We start from the raw sequence: 15,231 nt of genomic DNA on the forward strand, positions 1-15,231 counted from the left end.
GTTTTCAAGCACTATGTCAAAGACAAGCATGGGGTTAATGCGTGTGAGGGCTATTCGTTGTGGGGACATGGGCATGGCATGTTGAAACAAGGGCGTGCTTCTCAAAATGAAGTCATCAACGGTAATTAAACGCAGGGGGAAACGAGAGCACGGGAGCGCGCCTACCCCTTCTCCGCGCGCTGGGTGGTCCGTTCCCCTGATAAATGTGTGGGCCTCATTCCAAGCAAGTGCCCGGTATAGGGACCGGTTAAAACAATACTACTACCTATATACATTTCTTTACTTGGGTTTCAAACTCAGCCGCAACAGAAAATCCCACATTGTTCCTCTAGCAGTTCTGTGTAGTTGACAATGAGGATTTGTATATTTTCGTATTTGCTTTCCCCTGTGGCAAAACGTCACGGAGGAGGAAGGGCACCAGTGACATTTAAGGGTGTTCTGAAAAGCATTCTGACTTACTGGCAGAACATCAGTATAGTTTAGTGCGGGCCCTTTTTGAAATGTCAATTTCATATACACTACATTTTTTATTCTAAAACAAAAACGATAGAAAATATATTGAAATATATATGAATATAAGACACTAAATCGGCAACTTTTACGCACAATACAATTTAGTATTATTTTAACGAACATTTGTTTATAATTTATATTTTTTTGTTTCTTACATGTGTTATTTGCTTTGGGTTGAGAAATCCCAGAAAAATAGCCTATAAATATAAACTCAAATCAGAAATCCTGTGTCTACACAGTAAACAATAATCAATCGGGATTGAACCTTCGTGCAGCACCGTGAAACGTGTGAGGGGCTATAGCTGTTTAGATGCCGGGGGTGCGTGCACTCTCCAGGGAACAATGAAAAGTATACTGTCATCAGATTTTGCCTTTGGGGCAACAGTCGTTCAGTGTGCATATCGGCCATTATGTTGGAACAAACAACCAGACGCTCGAGCATGCAAGATGCGGGTTACCCTTACGTTTGGAGACTTATAAAACCCCAATTGTAATGGCAGGAATTCACAGAATATTAGCCTATAATTTCTTTCTCGTTTTAATATACAGTATTATAGACTACTTTTTTGTACTGCGCATTATTAGAATACTTGCTAAAACAAAGGATGTATGTTGATTCCGTCTTATATCGGGAGTGACACACGCTGGACTTTATGAAACAGCAAGATGCATGTAATCCAGTGGCTTCCATCCTTTGGAAGCGCTTCTTATCTAATGCCTAGTTGCAAAACGCGCAACAGGTCTGGTAAATCTCGTGTCGAACTAATTTGAGGAGACAGCCCGCGACCAAATCTGCGCGTATATAGCCCTTCTCGATTGAACTGAGAAAAGTTGAAAATAACTTACATCAAATCGAGCACCGTCCTAGGGAAGAGTTTAGAGTGAGTCGATCTGAATTCCCCATCCGTGATTTCTTGCCTGGATCTCGGCAAGGTCTAGAGCTGTGCTCACATAGGTTCCCTGAGCAAATATAACAATTTATTGTAGGAATAATAACATTTCTGCATTATGGAGGAAAAGTCCTCTCCAAAGGTTGTGTCTAAAACGGACATAATGCATCAGATTGAGTATTAGTTGATCTAGCGGGGCTTTATGCTTGATTTTTTATTTAAAGAAGGCCAGGGAAAATGTTTACATTTTGCTGTATAAACATCCTGCCCGTGTTCCTGTCTATCTTTTAAAGAAATCCGGAGCATGGTTTGAATAAGTGGACCATTTCTTTTAAATATAATTTCATTTTCAGCAAATGTATTATTATTTTTCATAAGAATACAAAGGTATTTGTTGACTGATTTGGTGATTAGTCTTTCCCATCTATCAATGGGAGGATGGTTCCCTTATGGCAGTGAGGTCTCGCAGATCTTCAGATCATATTAGAACATATTCTCAAGGACATGACAATAATAAGAATCTTTCACAGGAATCTACCGTCTTGCATGCGAGAATTAGGCAGTTGATTTGTTCACACTATCCAGCAAGACAAGACACAAATACTAAAACTAATACTTAAATTGTAAAAAATATTCTTTCGCCTCAAATACAAGGAAATACAATTAGATTTTGTATTTAATTTGCGTTTTACATTTAAGGAAAAATGTTCATAGATTGGAAGTATAATACAAACATTCCCCTGAAACTACAGACGGACAGATGTGCCTATACCGCCCACCACACAAAGAGGGAGGGGACTAGTGACGTTCTGACGGTCAAGAACTTAGCTTCTAAGGCTCTGATCGCAACAGATAAGTAAAAGGCGAGCTTCTCCGGACGCATGAGAGCACAACGACTTTAGTTGAAAGCAGCTCCCGTTCTACGTCCCATGTTTAACTTTGGACACTGGCTTTAAGGAATTCAGTCTTCACCCCGGTTAAGGAACTCGAACTCGGTCAAGGAAAGGCGCAATAACGCAAGGTTCATTTAAAAAAAAGTATCGCTCTTGATTGAGCGTATTCCTCTGGACCAACACTAGGTAAATCTGTTCATCATACATTTCTTTTCAGTTAGTGTAATCGTTTATATTACTACCAGGACAAGGACGTTATTTCGCTAGCGAAAAAAAACAACATTTTTGCCGTTACGCAGATAACTAATGACGGCAGAGGTCCAGCAGCCCCAAGCGCAGACTCCAGGCCAAAGTAGCCCGATGTCTGCTCCGGAGAAGCCGCACGGACAGACCACGGTGATGGAGACCGCCTCCTCCACTACCAAAACCAAAAAGACAAACGCGGGGATCCGCCGCCCGGAAAAGCCCCCTTACTCGTACATTGCGCTGATAGTGATGGCTATCCAGAGCTCTCCTACCAAGCGCCTGACTCTCAGCGAAATTTACCAGTTCCTCCAAAGCCGCTTTCCGTTCTTTAGGGGCTCATATCAAGGATGGAAAAATTCTGTGCGTCACAACTTGTCCCTTAACGAGTGTTTCATAAAGCTACCCAAGGGTCTCGGTCGGCCAGGAAAGGGCCATTACTGGACTATCGACCCGGCTAGCGAGTTCATGTTTGAGGAAGGGTCCTTCAGAAGGAGGCCCCGGGGTTTCAGACGTAAATGCCAGGCGCTGAAGCCCATGTACAGCATGATGAACGGCCTGGGATTCAACCACCTCCCCGAGTCCTACAACTTCCAAGGCAACGGCGGGGGCCTATCCTGTCCGCCCAACAGTTTGTCTCTGGACAGTGGGATTGGGATGATGAATGGACATTTGGCAGGCAACATGGACGGAATGGGTCTGGCCGGGCACTCCATGTCCCACTTATCGGCCAACAGTGGACATTCCTACATGGGAAGCTGCACGGGATCCACAGGGAGTGATTACCCCCACCACGATAATTCCGCTTCCCCGTTGCTCACTAGCGGGGGAGTCATGGAACCTCATCCCGTCTACTCCAGTTCTGCCTCGGCATGGGCTCCCGCGCCCTCATCCTCACTGAATAACGGAGCTTCTTACATCAAACAGCAGCCGCTGTCCCCCTGCAACCCCGGAGCGAACTCTCTACAGCCCAGCTTGCCCACGCATTCCCTAGACCAGTCGTATCTGCACCAGAACGGACACAGCACCGACTTGCAAGGTAGGCCTACAGTATATCGTTCTTTTCTATTTTGGAAAATACACACACGGGAATCTTAAATTCACTGAAATTGTTTAGGCCTCGAATGAAACCATAGGTCTACAGGTCATTGAGGGCGTAAAACTATTCAAATTAAACAACAAACTGTTGGGGGAAAAGAGTATTTGTAAACTAATCTGACAGCAGACTATTTGCCCTTTTAAATAGCCTACAGATAGCACGTGGGCAAAGGCTAAACAGACCGATCGCACAGTGGAACATCCTTTCTTCATGCCGAGACTTGAATAATTTTCAGCTTGCAGACTGTGCTGATGGCCAAAAATCTAGATCATTTGGACGATGCCGTTATCTTTGAAATAAGGAAATCGACGCACGAAAATTGACCATCTAATTAGCTTCTAGCAAGGAAGTTAAGTACTTCTGTTTCCTGTCCTTGTATAACTGGGCAATGAGTTTGCCAAGTAACCAACAACGGGTTTAACCCCTGTTTTCCTAATAAATACCTGGAGGTGCTTACAGGAGGCACGCGGGGGGCGCGTCTGCTGGGACGTGTGTTTAGAATGGTGCCAATCTAAGGACAAGAACAACAAGCGCGAACGGAGCCAGTCTGCTCACAGCCTCGAGCCACACAGAGTCCTCCGGGATTCGCGTGCAAGAAGGCCACTGTCAATTAGAGAGCTATTCCACCCTCGAGCACCGAGTTCTTCCGTCCCAACAATTACTTTCGACAATTCCAATCAGAGTGGAGAAATCTTGCCCCCCCAAAATAATACATTAACTCAGACTGTGGCTACATGTGTATCAATCAATACGATGTAGTTTGTTATGAAAATAAGAGCAAATAGAAAATAGTAAGGAGACGCAAAAAAGTTGAATGCCGTCATGTGTAATATAGGCTACTATTATTTGGTCTTATTTAATATTATTTGTAAGCTTTTATAATTTCCAGGCATTTGTAATAATGATAATTAATATTCACATAAACTTAGTAATGTGTTGTGTGGCAATCAATTTATAGCAATCAATCTACGACTGAAAAGCACAGCCATGGTCTCAAACTGAGCAAATAATTACTGGTGGATATTATTAGGCCACACTAGTAAACCCGTTGCTATTTATCGGTTAATAACCATCAATTCTGTTATCTATTTCAGGTATTCCACGGTACCATTCCCAGTCTCCTAGCATGTGTGACCGAAAGGAGTTTGTCTTCTCCTTCAACGCAATGACATCCGCAGCGATGCATTCTCCCAGCAGCGGGTCGTACTATCACCATCAGCAAGTTTCATATCAGGACATCAAGCCATGCGTAATGTGATGGCGCCATCAGTTTAGAGACACTGACTAACTGACTTGAGCCACCGAAGCCAAAATCCTCCGATACAAGGTCCAGAACCAAGCCCCCGGAGGTAGGCCTGTTAGTGGGCAGGACAGGAGCATGCCCATAGGACCAGGAATGCGTAAAGTAAATGTAAAACAGGCATCAAGAACGCCAAGGAAGCCATCAAACGGGTTATCCCCCCACTCAAAGGATTGGTTACATGCACTAGAACCACTCTTTACAGTTTTGTTATTTAGGCTAATGTGGGCCAAATTAAAGAACACGTGCTCACCAAGATATGAAGCAGCGGCCGGCGAACATATTTACACCACAACCCAACTACCGCTTGGTACCAGCTCTGCGGGCGGACGACTATCACTTGAGAACTTTTGTTTTTATCAATGTACAGACTTATGCCTATATTTGTTAATTGAAACCAAACAAACAAAAAGAGATTACGAAAATTTTGATTGCTCGTAAGGTTATATCACCCGGCCCATCGAAATGTTCTGATCTTCTTTTGACGATTATGATCCAAATGGATTTTTAAATGAAAAACTAACAATTGGACATGCTATATTAAATGTAAAGATGAAGGCACTTTTTCAATAGCAAAGCGCAACTTCTTATTTATTCTGTCCATATTTTAATTGTACAATTATATTCACAATATGGAAGTAGGCCTATGCTTTACTGGCAATATTTGCCATGATGCTTTCTTATTTGTTAAAAGGGAAATTTAAGATAAAATTATAAGCACTGTTAGCTAGGCTATTGTGTCTGTGTCTATTCAGGTAGGCCAATGATATAAATAGACAGCCGTGTTATTTTTCAGCACTGTATAAATTGTATATGATGTTATTTGAAGCATTGACATACGAGTGTCTGTAGGTTAGTATGTATATTACAACACACAATTGCATAATATTAAAAGTATTTGGCATGCAGTTTGGATTTACGTGATTGAAACATCGAGTCATCGGTGTTTGTGATTCCATCGTGACTCTAGAAATTATCTTACGTCCTATGGAATAATGTAGTGTCTGCTAGGCTTGTCAGACACTTTGATTTAAAATGAGCTACAAATGTGGTCTTTAGACAACGCCTGTTTAATAGCATACAAGCATGATAGATTATAGTTCATGTTCTAAAACACCTAAGCAGAGCCAATTCAATCACGTTGAGTGTATTAAGAAACATTGGGAAGACTAATAGGCTATCTATTGGAGGTAGAAGCTCATGTTGAATGTGTAACTGTGTAATCAGAGTGTATGTTGCAATTAACCCGTAACAAATCAAAGCCAGGAGTGACGCGAATTCGCCTCGGATTCTGTTTCAGAGTGAGTGCTATAACGCGTGGCCACCGCCGAGAACCATTTATCCAGGCTACACAGACTGCCTTTCCCCCAAAATATGTCCAGTTTGTTTTCAGTGACTTATCCAGTTCTAGCCATACTGTAAACTTGTGACGGAAAGTAAGCTATTTAAGTGCAGGTTTGACTTAAGACTGGGTTTGTTTTGGTATTTCCACTTTGCACTTTTAGGTAATAATCTTATTCGTAACAATGCCAAGTGAGTTCAGGTTTGCAAATGTAGTCTGCATGGTTTCTTTCTTCCTAACATTAAAAAAGGTTTTAAAGGATGGCGCGCCCCTGCATATAGATTTAAGACTAAAATGCATCATTGTTAAGTCTTAATTTCGTGTCATATCATGCATCAAATAAGAAGTTTAAAGAAAACTGAAAATGTTGGCCTATGGTTACATCGACAAAACTGTAGTCTAAAGGCTAATAGTTAGATATCTCTGACAAAAGTTGTAGTCACAGGTCTGAAATGGCAACCGTTGCGTTACATGTAAAACCAATTCATTTCATATGATTTAAGGCGTCATCACATTAAGTAAAAAATAGGCCAATATGCATTGACAAAAAGAAACCTCTTGTGAAAAAGATCTTACATATTGCAAAAATGACACTATGCCCAATACAAGTGTATTCAGGGGTTGTAAAGTAAGCCTAGATTCAACTGCAAATCCCTGAAAAAAAACGTACAAGCCACAAAACTCTGACTTTATTAAAGCATGGCATATTCTAAGATAACTCGTTTCAATAGCTTGTTCAGGGAGAAGTCCTTGTCCAAACACAACCAGGCCTAACTCTCACTCAAAAGTCACATGATATGTGCGTGTGCGTAAGATCGTAGGCTACATCCTACTGGGGTCATTTGTTTAGGTGTGTCTTGGCGAGGCTGTGTGTGGCTATAAGTAGCCATGTGTTGCTGCACGTATGTAGCTGTGTTCTATCACAAAGTGACCACCCCTTGAACCCCCTGTGAAATTCCCTTGTATGAACACACACACAACAGGCACGAGAGGCTCGAGCGCTCAGCGGCGGAGGGACCACACATTAACGAGCTGATGACGTTAACCGGGGCGCAGCGCCTTGGCGGGGCTGAGAGGATGAGATTCCTGCAGGGCCTCTACAGCTGTTCCCGGGCCGAGCTGGAGGACAGCTCCATAAAAAGCCCGGGGCCTGGTTGAAGAAGGCACACATGCAATACGCTCGTCCGTCAGCCCGAGTCTTAAGTATACACTATAACTACAGGATAGTATGCATCTCTCTGGCCAAGCTTAGCTTCAGGACACCGGTGATCCGTCACCGGGAAACTTGACATGTCAGATACAAACAGGATAGCCAAGTCTCTCTCCAGGCTACGATACACAAAGGAGGTCTTGAACCAGTTTGCTAAGGGTGTTTACAAGGAAGCCTTTTGCTAAAAGGCGTTTCAGTGAACAAGGTGAGTGGGCAACGTTATAACGAAAACCGTCAAAAATGCTGGAGGTTGAACTATGGCTTGGGCATGCATGGCTGTCGTTGGAAATGGCTCACCTGTCTTCATTGTTGAAGGAGGACTTTGGAAGTGAAGACAATTATTTTAACTGCCCAGATGAAACAAAATGCCTCCAATCTCACTAGACTTGTCTGCATCAAAGTCCAAAGAAAGATACATTCTATAAGAGGAAAAAAACAGAGAAACTAACAGGAAGTGACGAGCGCAGTTTGAGGACCTTCACGGTCAAAGATACCTGGCGTCTGGTGCGTCATAGATGTCACACAGTTGTTACAGGACGTTCAACCAAGTAGCCTATAGGCTAAATATGACAGGATACTTGTTTACTCATTTTCCAAATCACCCCATCGTTTATGTAAATCCATCAATTAAATAAAAAAATAAATTCCAAAGACTGATGGAAAATTTATAGAACTAATCGCCTACACATTTTCGGAAGGAAGCGTCAGAAGGTATCTAATGTTTCTATATACGATATCTCAACTATCTGAAGTTGAAGTTAACTTGGAACTTGGTCCTTCAGTCCAGGGAGACCGCCCCCACGCTGTTCACTACAACTCGACATGAACAGTGTGCGTTATTTTAGACACAATACACATACAAGCCAGTCCCGCAAAAATCAAATCAGATTCTGGAGAGCTGATTTCCGTTGCCAACAATGTGGTCTGATGCACGCACCCACGGCTACAGATGGTGTGCTGAGGTCGTCTTATCTCCTGCCCCACACATACCAGGCTCAGCCTGACTAATTGGACGTGTCAGCCCCCCTGATACGCTAGCATAGGTTATGAAAGCAGCTATTGAAGGGTGAGTGGGGCCTTGGCCTAGTGCCGCACCAGAAACACCACTTCACTGACGCTAGAGGGATCCAGAAAGGTGAAGATGACCAATTACACAACTTATTCATCCACAGCTGTTTTTTTCACAGGTCCTGTCTTTGAAACAGCACACTTGGACAAAGTCAAGAAACATAACATCTGCTGTTTTAGCATTCCGAAGCAAGTGTGTTTCCAGTAGTGAAGGGTTAGGGTTATCATTTGTGAGAAGTGTCCATGGATGTTTGTGCGTGGAAGGTTTAAAATCACCAGACTTTACAAAAAAAATTCAAAACTCCTTAAATACTGTTTATTTAGTACACAAAATATTCTTAAATTGTTGAAAGCATTACAAGAACTTAAGGGGCCTTTTACATTGCCTCACTGTTAGAGAAAGATCCGATAGTGCAATTAGGTCTAAACCTTCCGCTATGACATACTAACCGTCAGGCTTGCCTCAGTGATATACAGTGCACTCTGCATGAGAAGTATTTCAAAAGTATAGGGGGGTTACGTATATCAACAATACAGAAACTAAAAATAATAAACCAAACTCTGCTTAAGGCATTAAAACACATTCACATTTCACACTTCACTTCTGAAAAAGCAAAGGCATTAATTTCCTTGAAAACACACCCGTTCTCTCTCTGTCGAGGTGTTTTTAGCTTCTGTTACTAAAAGTTGAGGTGCGCGGCTGGCAGACTAGTCCTGGCTGGGCTCCTCAGTCTCTGCATGGACCCCGCTTGAGTTCTCCTGGGGGTTTCCTCTGGAGGACTTGGGCAGTGCCGGCCTGGGTCTCCTGTTGGGTGGCCCCTGTCTCCTGCCCCCTCTCTGGCTCTTGGCCAGCTCTGCCTGCAGACTCTGCCCGTTGAGGGAGAGCCCCTGCAGGGCCTCCAGGGCCTGGTCAGCAGCCTGGGGGTCGCAGTAGTCCAGGAAGGCCCGGTGCTGAGCCCCCTGCCAGGTCAGCCTCAGCGGTGCGGCCTCCCTCTCCCGGAGGGCAGTCTTCAGCTCGCTGACTCGCAGGCCTGCGGGGATGCCTCCCAGGTAGACCGTGGTCACGCTCAGTGGGGGCGGCGCTCCGACATCACGCCGTTATCCTCCTCGCTGTTACGCTCTCTCCTCTCCCTATCTCCTCTTCCTCGGCCCCTCCCACCCCCTCTGCCGCCGTCCTCCCTGCCCCCTCCCCTACCATCCTCCCTGCCTCCCCCCCTACCATCCTCCCTGCCTCCCCCTCTTCCGTTCGCCCTCCCCTCCCCCCCTCCCATCCTCTCCCCTGCTCTCTCTCCTCACTCTGGCCGGGCGACGTCTGGGCTTCTGTTCCACATCCCCTCGGGGCTCCTGTCTCTCCGGCCTGGCCTCCCCTTCCCCCTCCCCGTCCTGCTGGGTGTCTCTCCTGGGTCTGCGTCTGGGCTCACGCCGGGGCCTCTGGTCCGCCTGCTGCCGGGGCTCCCTCCTGCCCCCATCCCGGGCCCCCGCGGGGGGGTTGGCCCCCAGGGTGACGTCCTTCCCTGACTGCTCCTCCAGGGCTCGCAGCTTCTTCAGGATGGGGATCCTTTCCAGGGCGTCTGTGTTCAGCTGCAGACACAACGGGTACAGGTTCACAAGGTTAGCCCCCCCCCTCCACCGGGTCAGCACTCCTCTGGGGGTGTATGAAACTGATGGATTTATGGTGTATACCAGCTCCAGGATACAAGTAAACTGTCAAAACAGTATCCCTATACTGTCCTGGCTCTGCGTGCATCTTGAAACATCGAACACACAAACGCTAGGGAAGCACACAAGATGAGCACGTTCCACAGAACACATTGTCAGGAACAGACAACAATATCTATCCATCCTCAGATCCAGAGAAAGGCCCTGGTTCAGAGCCCTGCTCACAAAGCTCACCGGCCAAATCAGCTTTAGATCGGGTGGTGGTGGTGGTGAGAACTTTCCGTCCCCCTACCCCACCCACGGCTAAATAAAGACGTCTCTTTCGATTTCCCGTGGCAGAGAGTGTCTACCGTGTCTTTGATGGTGGCTGCTGGTGTACAGGATATACAGGGCTATTGTTTACACCTTGGCCTCTCCTGACTTTCCTTCCTTCCTCTGGGCCCAGTAGACAGGGACAGAAGCCAGCCTTTGATGATCAGAAGTGCCCTTCCTGACTGGTGGGGTCACTGGATCCCAACTGCTGGCATAGCTGTCTGAAGGAGGGAGGGGGGAGGTGGGTGCAGGGGTGAAGCGTGAACTCTAGATTGTTACAGGGAGGAGCCTTGACATTAGACTGACCCTACCAGGGAAACCAGGGTCAGAGTACTTTTTATTTTTTTATTTGTATTGTTCCATCCTGTGTTGTACCACACTGCTGAGGAGAACCCTTTGATAATGGTTGGTGGCTAGGAGTGGCTAGCTAACTGGAGGTGGGGCCACGCTATCAGACTGACCCGCCGCGTAAACACAACAAGCCTTTTACCTTGGACCAGATGATGCCGGAGGGTTTGGGGCGCTGGCAGTCTGTCTTGATGACTCTGGTGGGAGTAAGGATGTAGTCCACAGTGAGATCGTGACTCTCCATCAGCTCCTCTGGGATGTCCACCACCTCGAAACAAACGCACCCTCTTAGACCACTTGCTCTTATGAGAGACACTTGATTCGACTGTCGTTTTTGCCGGGTGGTGCCGAGAGCAGGGGTTTTGGGACATACCTGGCAGTCATGGACCACTGTCACCACCACAGTGGACTCGCTCACTGCACCCATCGCCACCATCATACCATACTCCAAGTCAGCAAATCCTTCTCCTTTCCCTATCCGGTAACCTGGGGGACAAGTCACATAAGATACAGAGGCTTGACCTCCGACTGGGGCACGCCAACAGAACGCTGCAGTAAACACAAACCATATCTCAGCCATGTTCCGAATTCTTACCAGGACAATTAAATGTGTCTTTGTGGTTAGGAGCAGAATAATCAAATCTAAAATCGGCCTGTTTTGGGATGTGCAGAACGACAGGCTGTCTCTACATATCCAGTGTGGAAGGCATCGCTCAGCAGCGACTGGTTCTGAAGGACAGAGCTTCTCACCTTTCTCAGACACGGCCACTGAGCCCACCACCACCAGGTCCACGTGCACCTTTGTCTCCAGACCCACAGGCACGCTGAACTCCTTCACACCCTGGAAGAGGACGAGGAGAAGGGGTGTTTATTAAAAAATTAAAAAGAGACAGGAAAACTGGGATTTTGGGCATGCTGGAAATACTCAGTTGGGACTCAAACCCAGACCCCCCTGTGTTAGGCATGTGCTTTAAGGGTATGCACTCTACCCAGTGGGTACACTGTACTGTGTAATATTGCAATTGCAGATGTTGTTGGACTGTGGTTGAGATTAGTACTGCTGCACTGTGCCTGGTAACTGAGATGAGGTTATTTTTGCACTGTGCCTAGTAAACACTAACCGTACCTCGACTGACCACAGAAATACTGTGGGTGCTTTATAACTCACTTCCGATCCTTGATCTTCTGCTGTACTGACTACACTTTTTTATATGACGCCTTTAATAAAAACATTTAGCTAAACGAATAAAAGATTGATATAATGTAAATGTAATGGTGTGTGACAAGGAACACCCGTCCTGCATGTTTGAGATGTTTCCCTGCACCAACACACCTGATTCAAATGAACGGTCATAAGCAGGCTTCTACAGCGCTGGATAACGACCCATTCATTTGAATAAGGTGTGTTGGAGCAGGGAAACATCTGAAACATGCAGGACGCGTGTGCCCTGAGGACCAGGGTTGGGAACCACTGCGTTAGGGTGTGAGGTGAGCGGAGGAGGGGGTGTCGGCAGGTGTGTAGAGGGAGATGAGAGGAGGGCCCACCGCTCACCTGGGAGGTGGAACACACACGCAGTTCCTCTTTGCTGGCTCCTTCTGGGGGGACGATCTTGTTGAAGAGTCCAGTACGGAGACGAGGGGTGGGAACCAACAAGGTCTTCCTCGTCTGGGGGGAGGGGCGCAAACAAGACCAAACGCATTCATCATCTGGCTTGTTCAGTTTATCTGGACTGTCATATTAGCAATCGGCTACAATGATGAGAAAAAGGGGGGAGTGTTCCAGGTGTCATTATGTCACTCGCCAGTTTGATCCATCTCCCCTGTAATTCTGCTTGATCTCAAGTCCCCGTGGCTTCAGCGCACACGAGACCACTTCCTGATTGTATCACCCAGCCGATTCAGCATCAAGTCAGTATTTGAAACCGGGAGAGAGGTTCACCTGACCTTACAAGACGGCTGGATTTGCAAGATTACAACCACGCGAGAATCCATTTTGCAGAGCACCAAGTTATTAGTTTGTGCCTGAACCACAACATGATAGACAGGTGGTTCATCCAATCCCCTCCTATATATTTTCAGCCGTTTTCCAAACTGGATCACTTCCCGGACGCTTATGTGTTAACAAACCATCCGGCGCGTCATGTTAAGCTTAACTCTGTGCCAGTGGAAAGGAAACCCCCTTATCCTTGTCTTCCTTGAGGGTTTGGTTGGTTAAGATGCAGTTCTCTGGGCCTATGTGAAGCAAATATGTGATTCAAATACGTCTGATTTGATGGAACAATGGCATGGCTTTAAAGCACTGAAATCACCCCTGCCGGAGCGACAGGACGGCCTGCTCTGGCAGACTGAGGCCTGTTAGGCTACCTGCAGCACAGCCAGGCGTGCCCCATCCAGTGGCTTATCAGGATCCACCTTCACCCCATCTGTCTTGGAGAAGACCTGGAGCTCAGAGACCTTGGCACAGGCTGTGTGGGCACCCTGGGAGGAACGGAGAGGACAGGAGAGGAGTGAGGCGCTCAGAGGACACTTACATCCAGAGTGATATAGCGAGCCTGTTGCTGGGGCCTGTCCGGGTTCACTTTCACCATCTGGCTGGACTTGAACTCCTGCAGGGCTGAGAGCCGGTCGCATGCAGGGATCGCATCCTGACCACGCCCAAAACCACACGTTTACACGCACAAGGAGGAAGAGGAATAGAGAGAAAGAGAAAGCCAATACAACAAATAGGGGTTACGGAGTGTGTGTGTGTGCGTGTGCGTGCGTGCTGACAATGTGGCAAGGTCAAGAATAGTTTTTCCTAAAATAGAGACTTCGTCGTCGTTGAGAACTTGACACCTCAAAAACTAAAGAGGATAAATATTTACAATCATGCGATTATGTTTTAAAGGCAATAGTACTGTTGGAGGACACAGCGGTGTCTGTAACGATTTCTCATAGAACACTCGAATCACTGCGTACTATATGGGACGGATGACGAGAAAATGAAAAAAACCGTCGTAGACAAAAATAGTACAATTCTTTTTCGAGTGATGTGTTGTAAATGCATGTATTGTACGATAATTGCAAGACTCCTGAAGAGAAGACGGCAGAATAGGCCTAGCTAGCTAGCTTAAATAGCCTACCTTGAAATTTGGAATTCTGTTGTGAACGGGCCTAGGAAAGTTTGCCAAGTTCTTGGATTCAATGTAGTCCCAAACTTTCTCTCGAATGTCCCATTTCGTCGCTCCTGCAGTAGAAGAATACAATGTGGTTTGTTAACAAGAAAGATTTGAGAAACATTTACGTTGTTTGATAAGATGCTAGCTAGCTAAATCCCAATTCATTAGCTAGGATAAAAACAGATAGCTAGCTAGCCATTTGGTAGCAATAGCTTAGCAACGTTGGCATGCAATAGCATTTAGAGCTAGCGTCGTTGAATGTCGTAACCATTTACCAGGATTAATCTTTATAACGGACTCCATCTTCCTCTTTGACAACACGAACAATGTATTCGTTTAACTCTCTGACACGCAACCACCGTATAACGAAGTATTCAAATAGTGAGAGACTGTTTTTTGCACGTGGGGGTTCTGTAACATTGTAGCAACAGCTGCTTGTCAGTGTCGTCTTCACATCGTTGTACGGTGGCTTAAGACAACCATTTTCTTTTCTTTTTTTACAAAACGCAATTGGAAATTAAATAATTTAATATTACTACCAAAAACTGTAGCTGCATGTTATCGATATGGAATAGTTAAGATGTATGTTTACGTTTACATTTATCGGTTTAATAATATTATCATCGTCCATTTTCATGTAAGTCAACAGTTCATGCTGTCAATAACATTCGTTAAAAAAAAGAAAGAAAAAATACAGAAAAATCATTCCCCTAAACCTTCCTGTGTAAACACGTCTGTACGATAAATACATATATCTTGTCAGATGAACATCATAGTCAATATAAACATTGAATCTGTCCACAAGGAGGCACTATCTGCTAAGTTGCATCAATGTCATGTCACAATATGGTTACAATATTGTGTTGTTTATCTCAAGGTTAAGTATGATGGCGCACACCCGTGTTGTGAAAAACTCCCACGAAAGTGTCTCAGTTAAGCATCTATGTATGGCTGTTCTGCCTTGACCCATCATCATTGTTCCAGAGATTTGCAAAGCACATCTGTAAAATATTAAATCACATGAAATACTATTTCAGCATTCAACAATCTGCATAAGTCTCCATACATCATGAAAAGTGCATCCATATGTTCTTGGTAACCAAACATCAATAAATCCTCAGAAAAAAATATGCCTTCCAGCCAGACAATATCGTATGGAGCCCTTTCCAGTTATGCATTTAGGAGGTCTGTGTGGG

General features: G+C 45.4%; 2 protein-coding genes across 2 annotated transcripts; one reads left to right on the forward strand and one right to left on the reverse strand.

Annotated features, from left to right (window-relative positions):
• The first annotated feature begins 2,277 nt into the window (after nucleotides 1-2,277).
• foxf1 (forkhead box F1) lies at nucleotides 2,278-5,846 on the forward strand. Its single transcript, XM_084682278.1, has 2 exons — nucleotides 2,278-3,578; nucleotides 4,733-5,846. Exons 1-2 carry the CDS (start codon nucleotides 2,603-2,605, stop codon nucleotides 4,894-4,896), a joined length of 1,140 nt encoding a protein of 379 aa, XP_084538404.1. The 5' UTR covers nucleotides 2,278-2,602; the 3' UTR covers nucleotides 4,897-5,846.
• Nucleotides 5,847-8,852: 3,006 nt separating this feature from the next.
• On the reverse strand, nucleotides 8,853-14,500 carry mthfsd (methenyltetrahydrofolate synthetase domain containing). Its single transcript, XM_084682846.1, is given in 10 exon segments — nucleotides 8,853-9,637; nucleotides 9,640-9,802; nucleotides 9,804-10,139; nucleotides 11,020-11,145; nucleotides 11,251-11,363; nucleotides 11,628-11,718; nucleotides 12,430-12,543; nucleotides 13,242-13,355; nucleotides 14,000-14,103; nucleotides 14,311-14,500. Coding segments are annotated over 10 exon segments (1,560 nt in total). The 5' UTR covers nucleotides 14,339-14,500; the 3' UTR covers nucleotides 8,853-9,266.
• Nucleotides 14,501-15,231: the final 731 nt, after the last annotated feature.

The sequence above is a fragment of the Hypomesus nipponensis genome, chromosome 19 (assembly GCF_054491055.1).
Source record: "Hypomesus nipponensis isolate SF chromosome 19, ASM5449105v1, whole genome shotgun sequence".
In the NCBI taxonomy this organism is placed as follows: Eukaryota; Metazoa; Chordata; class Actinopteri; order Osmeriformes; family Osmeridae; genus Hypomesus; species Hypomesus nipponensis.

Coding starts and splice junctions, on each gene's coding strand:
- foxf1 (XM_084682278.1), top strand. CDS start 2,603: ATGACGGCAGAGGTCCAGCAGCCCCAAGCGCAGACTCCAGGCCAAAGT. Junction 3,579..4,732: donor ACACAGCACCGACTTGCAAG/GTAGGCCTACAG, acceptor TATCTATTTCAG/GTATTCCACGGTACCATTCC.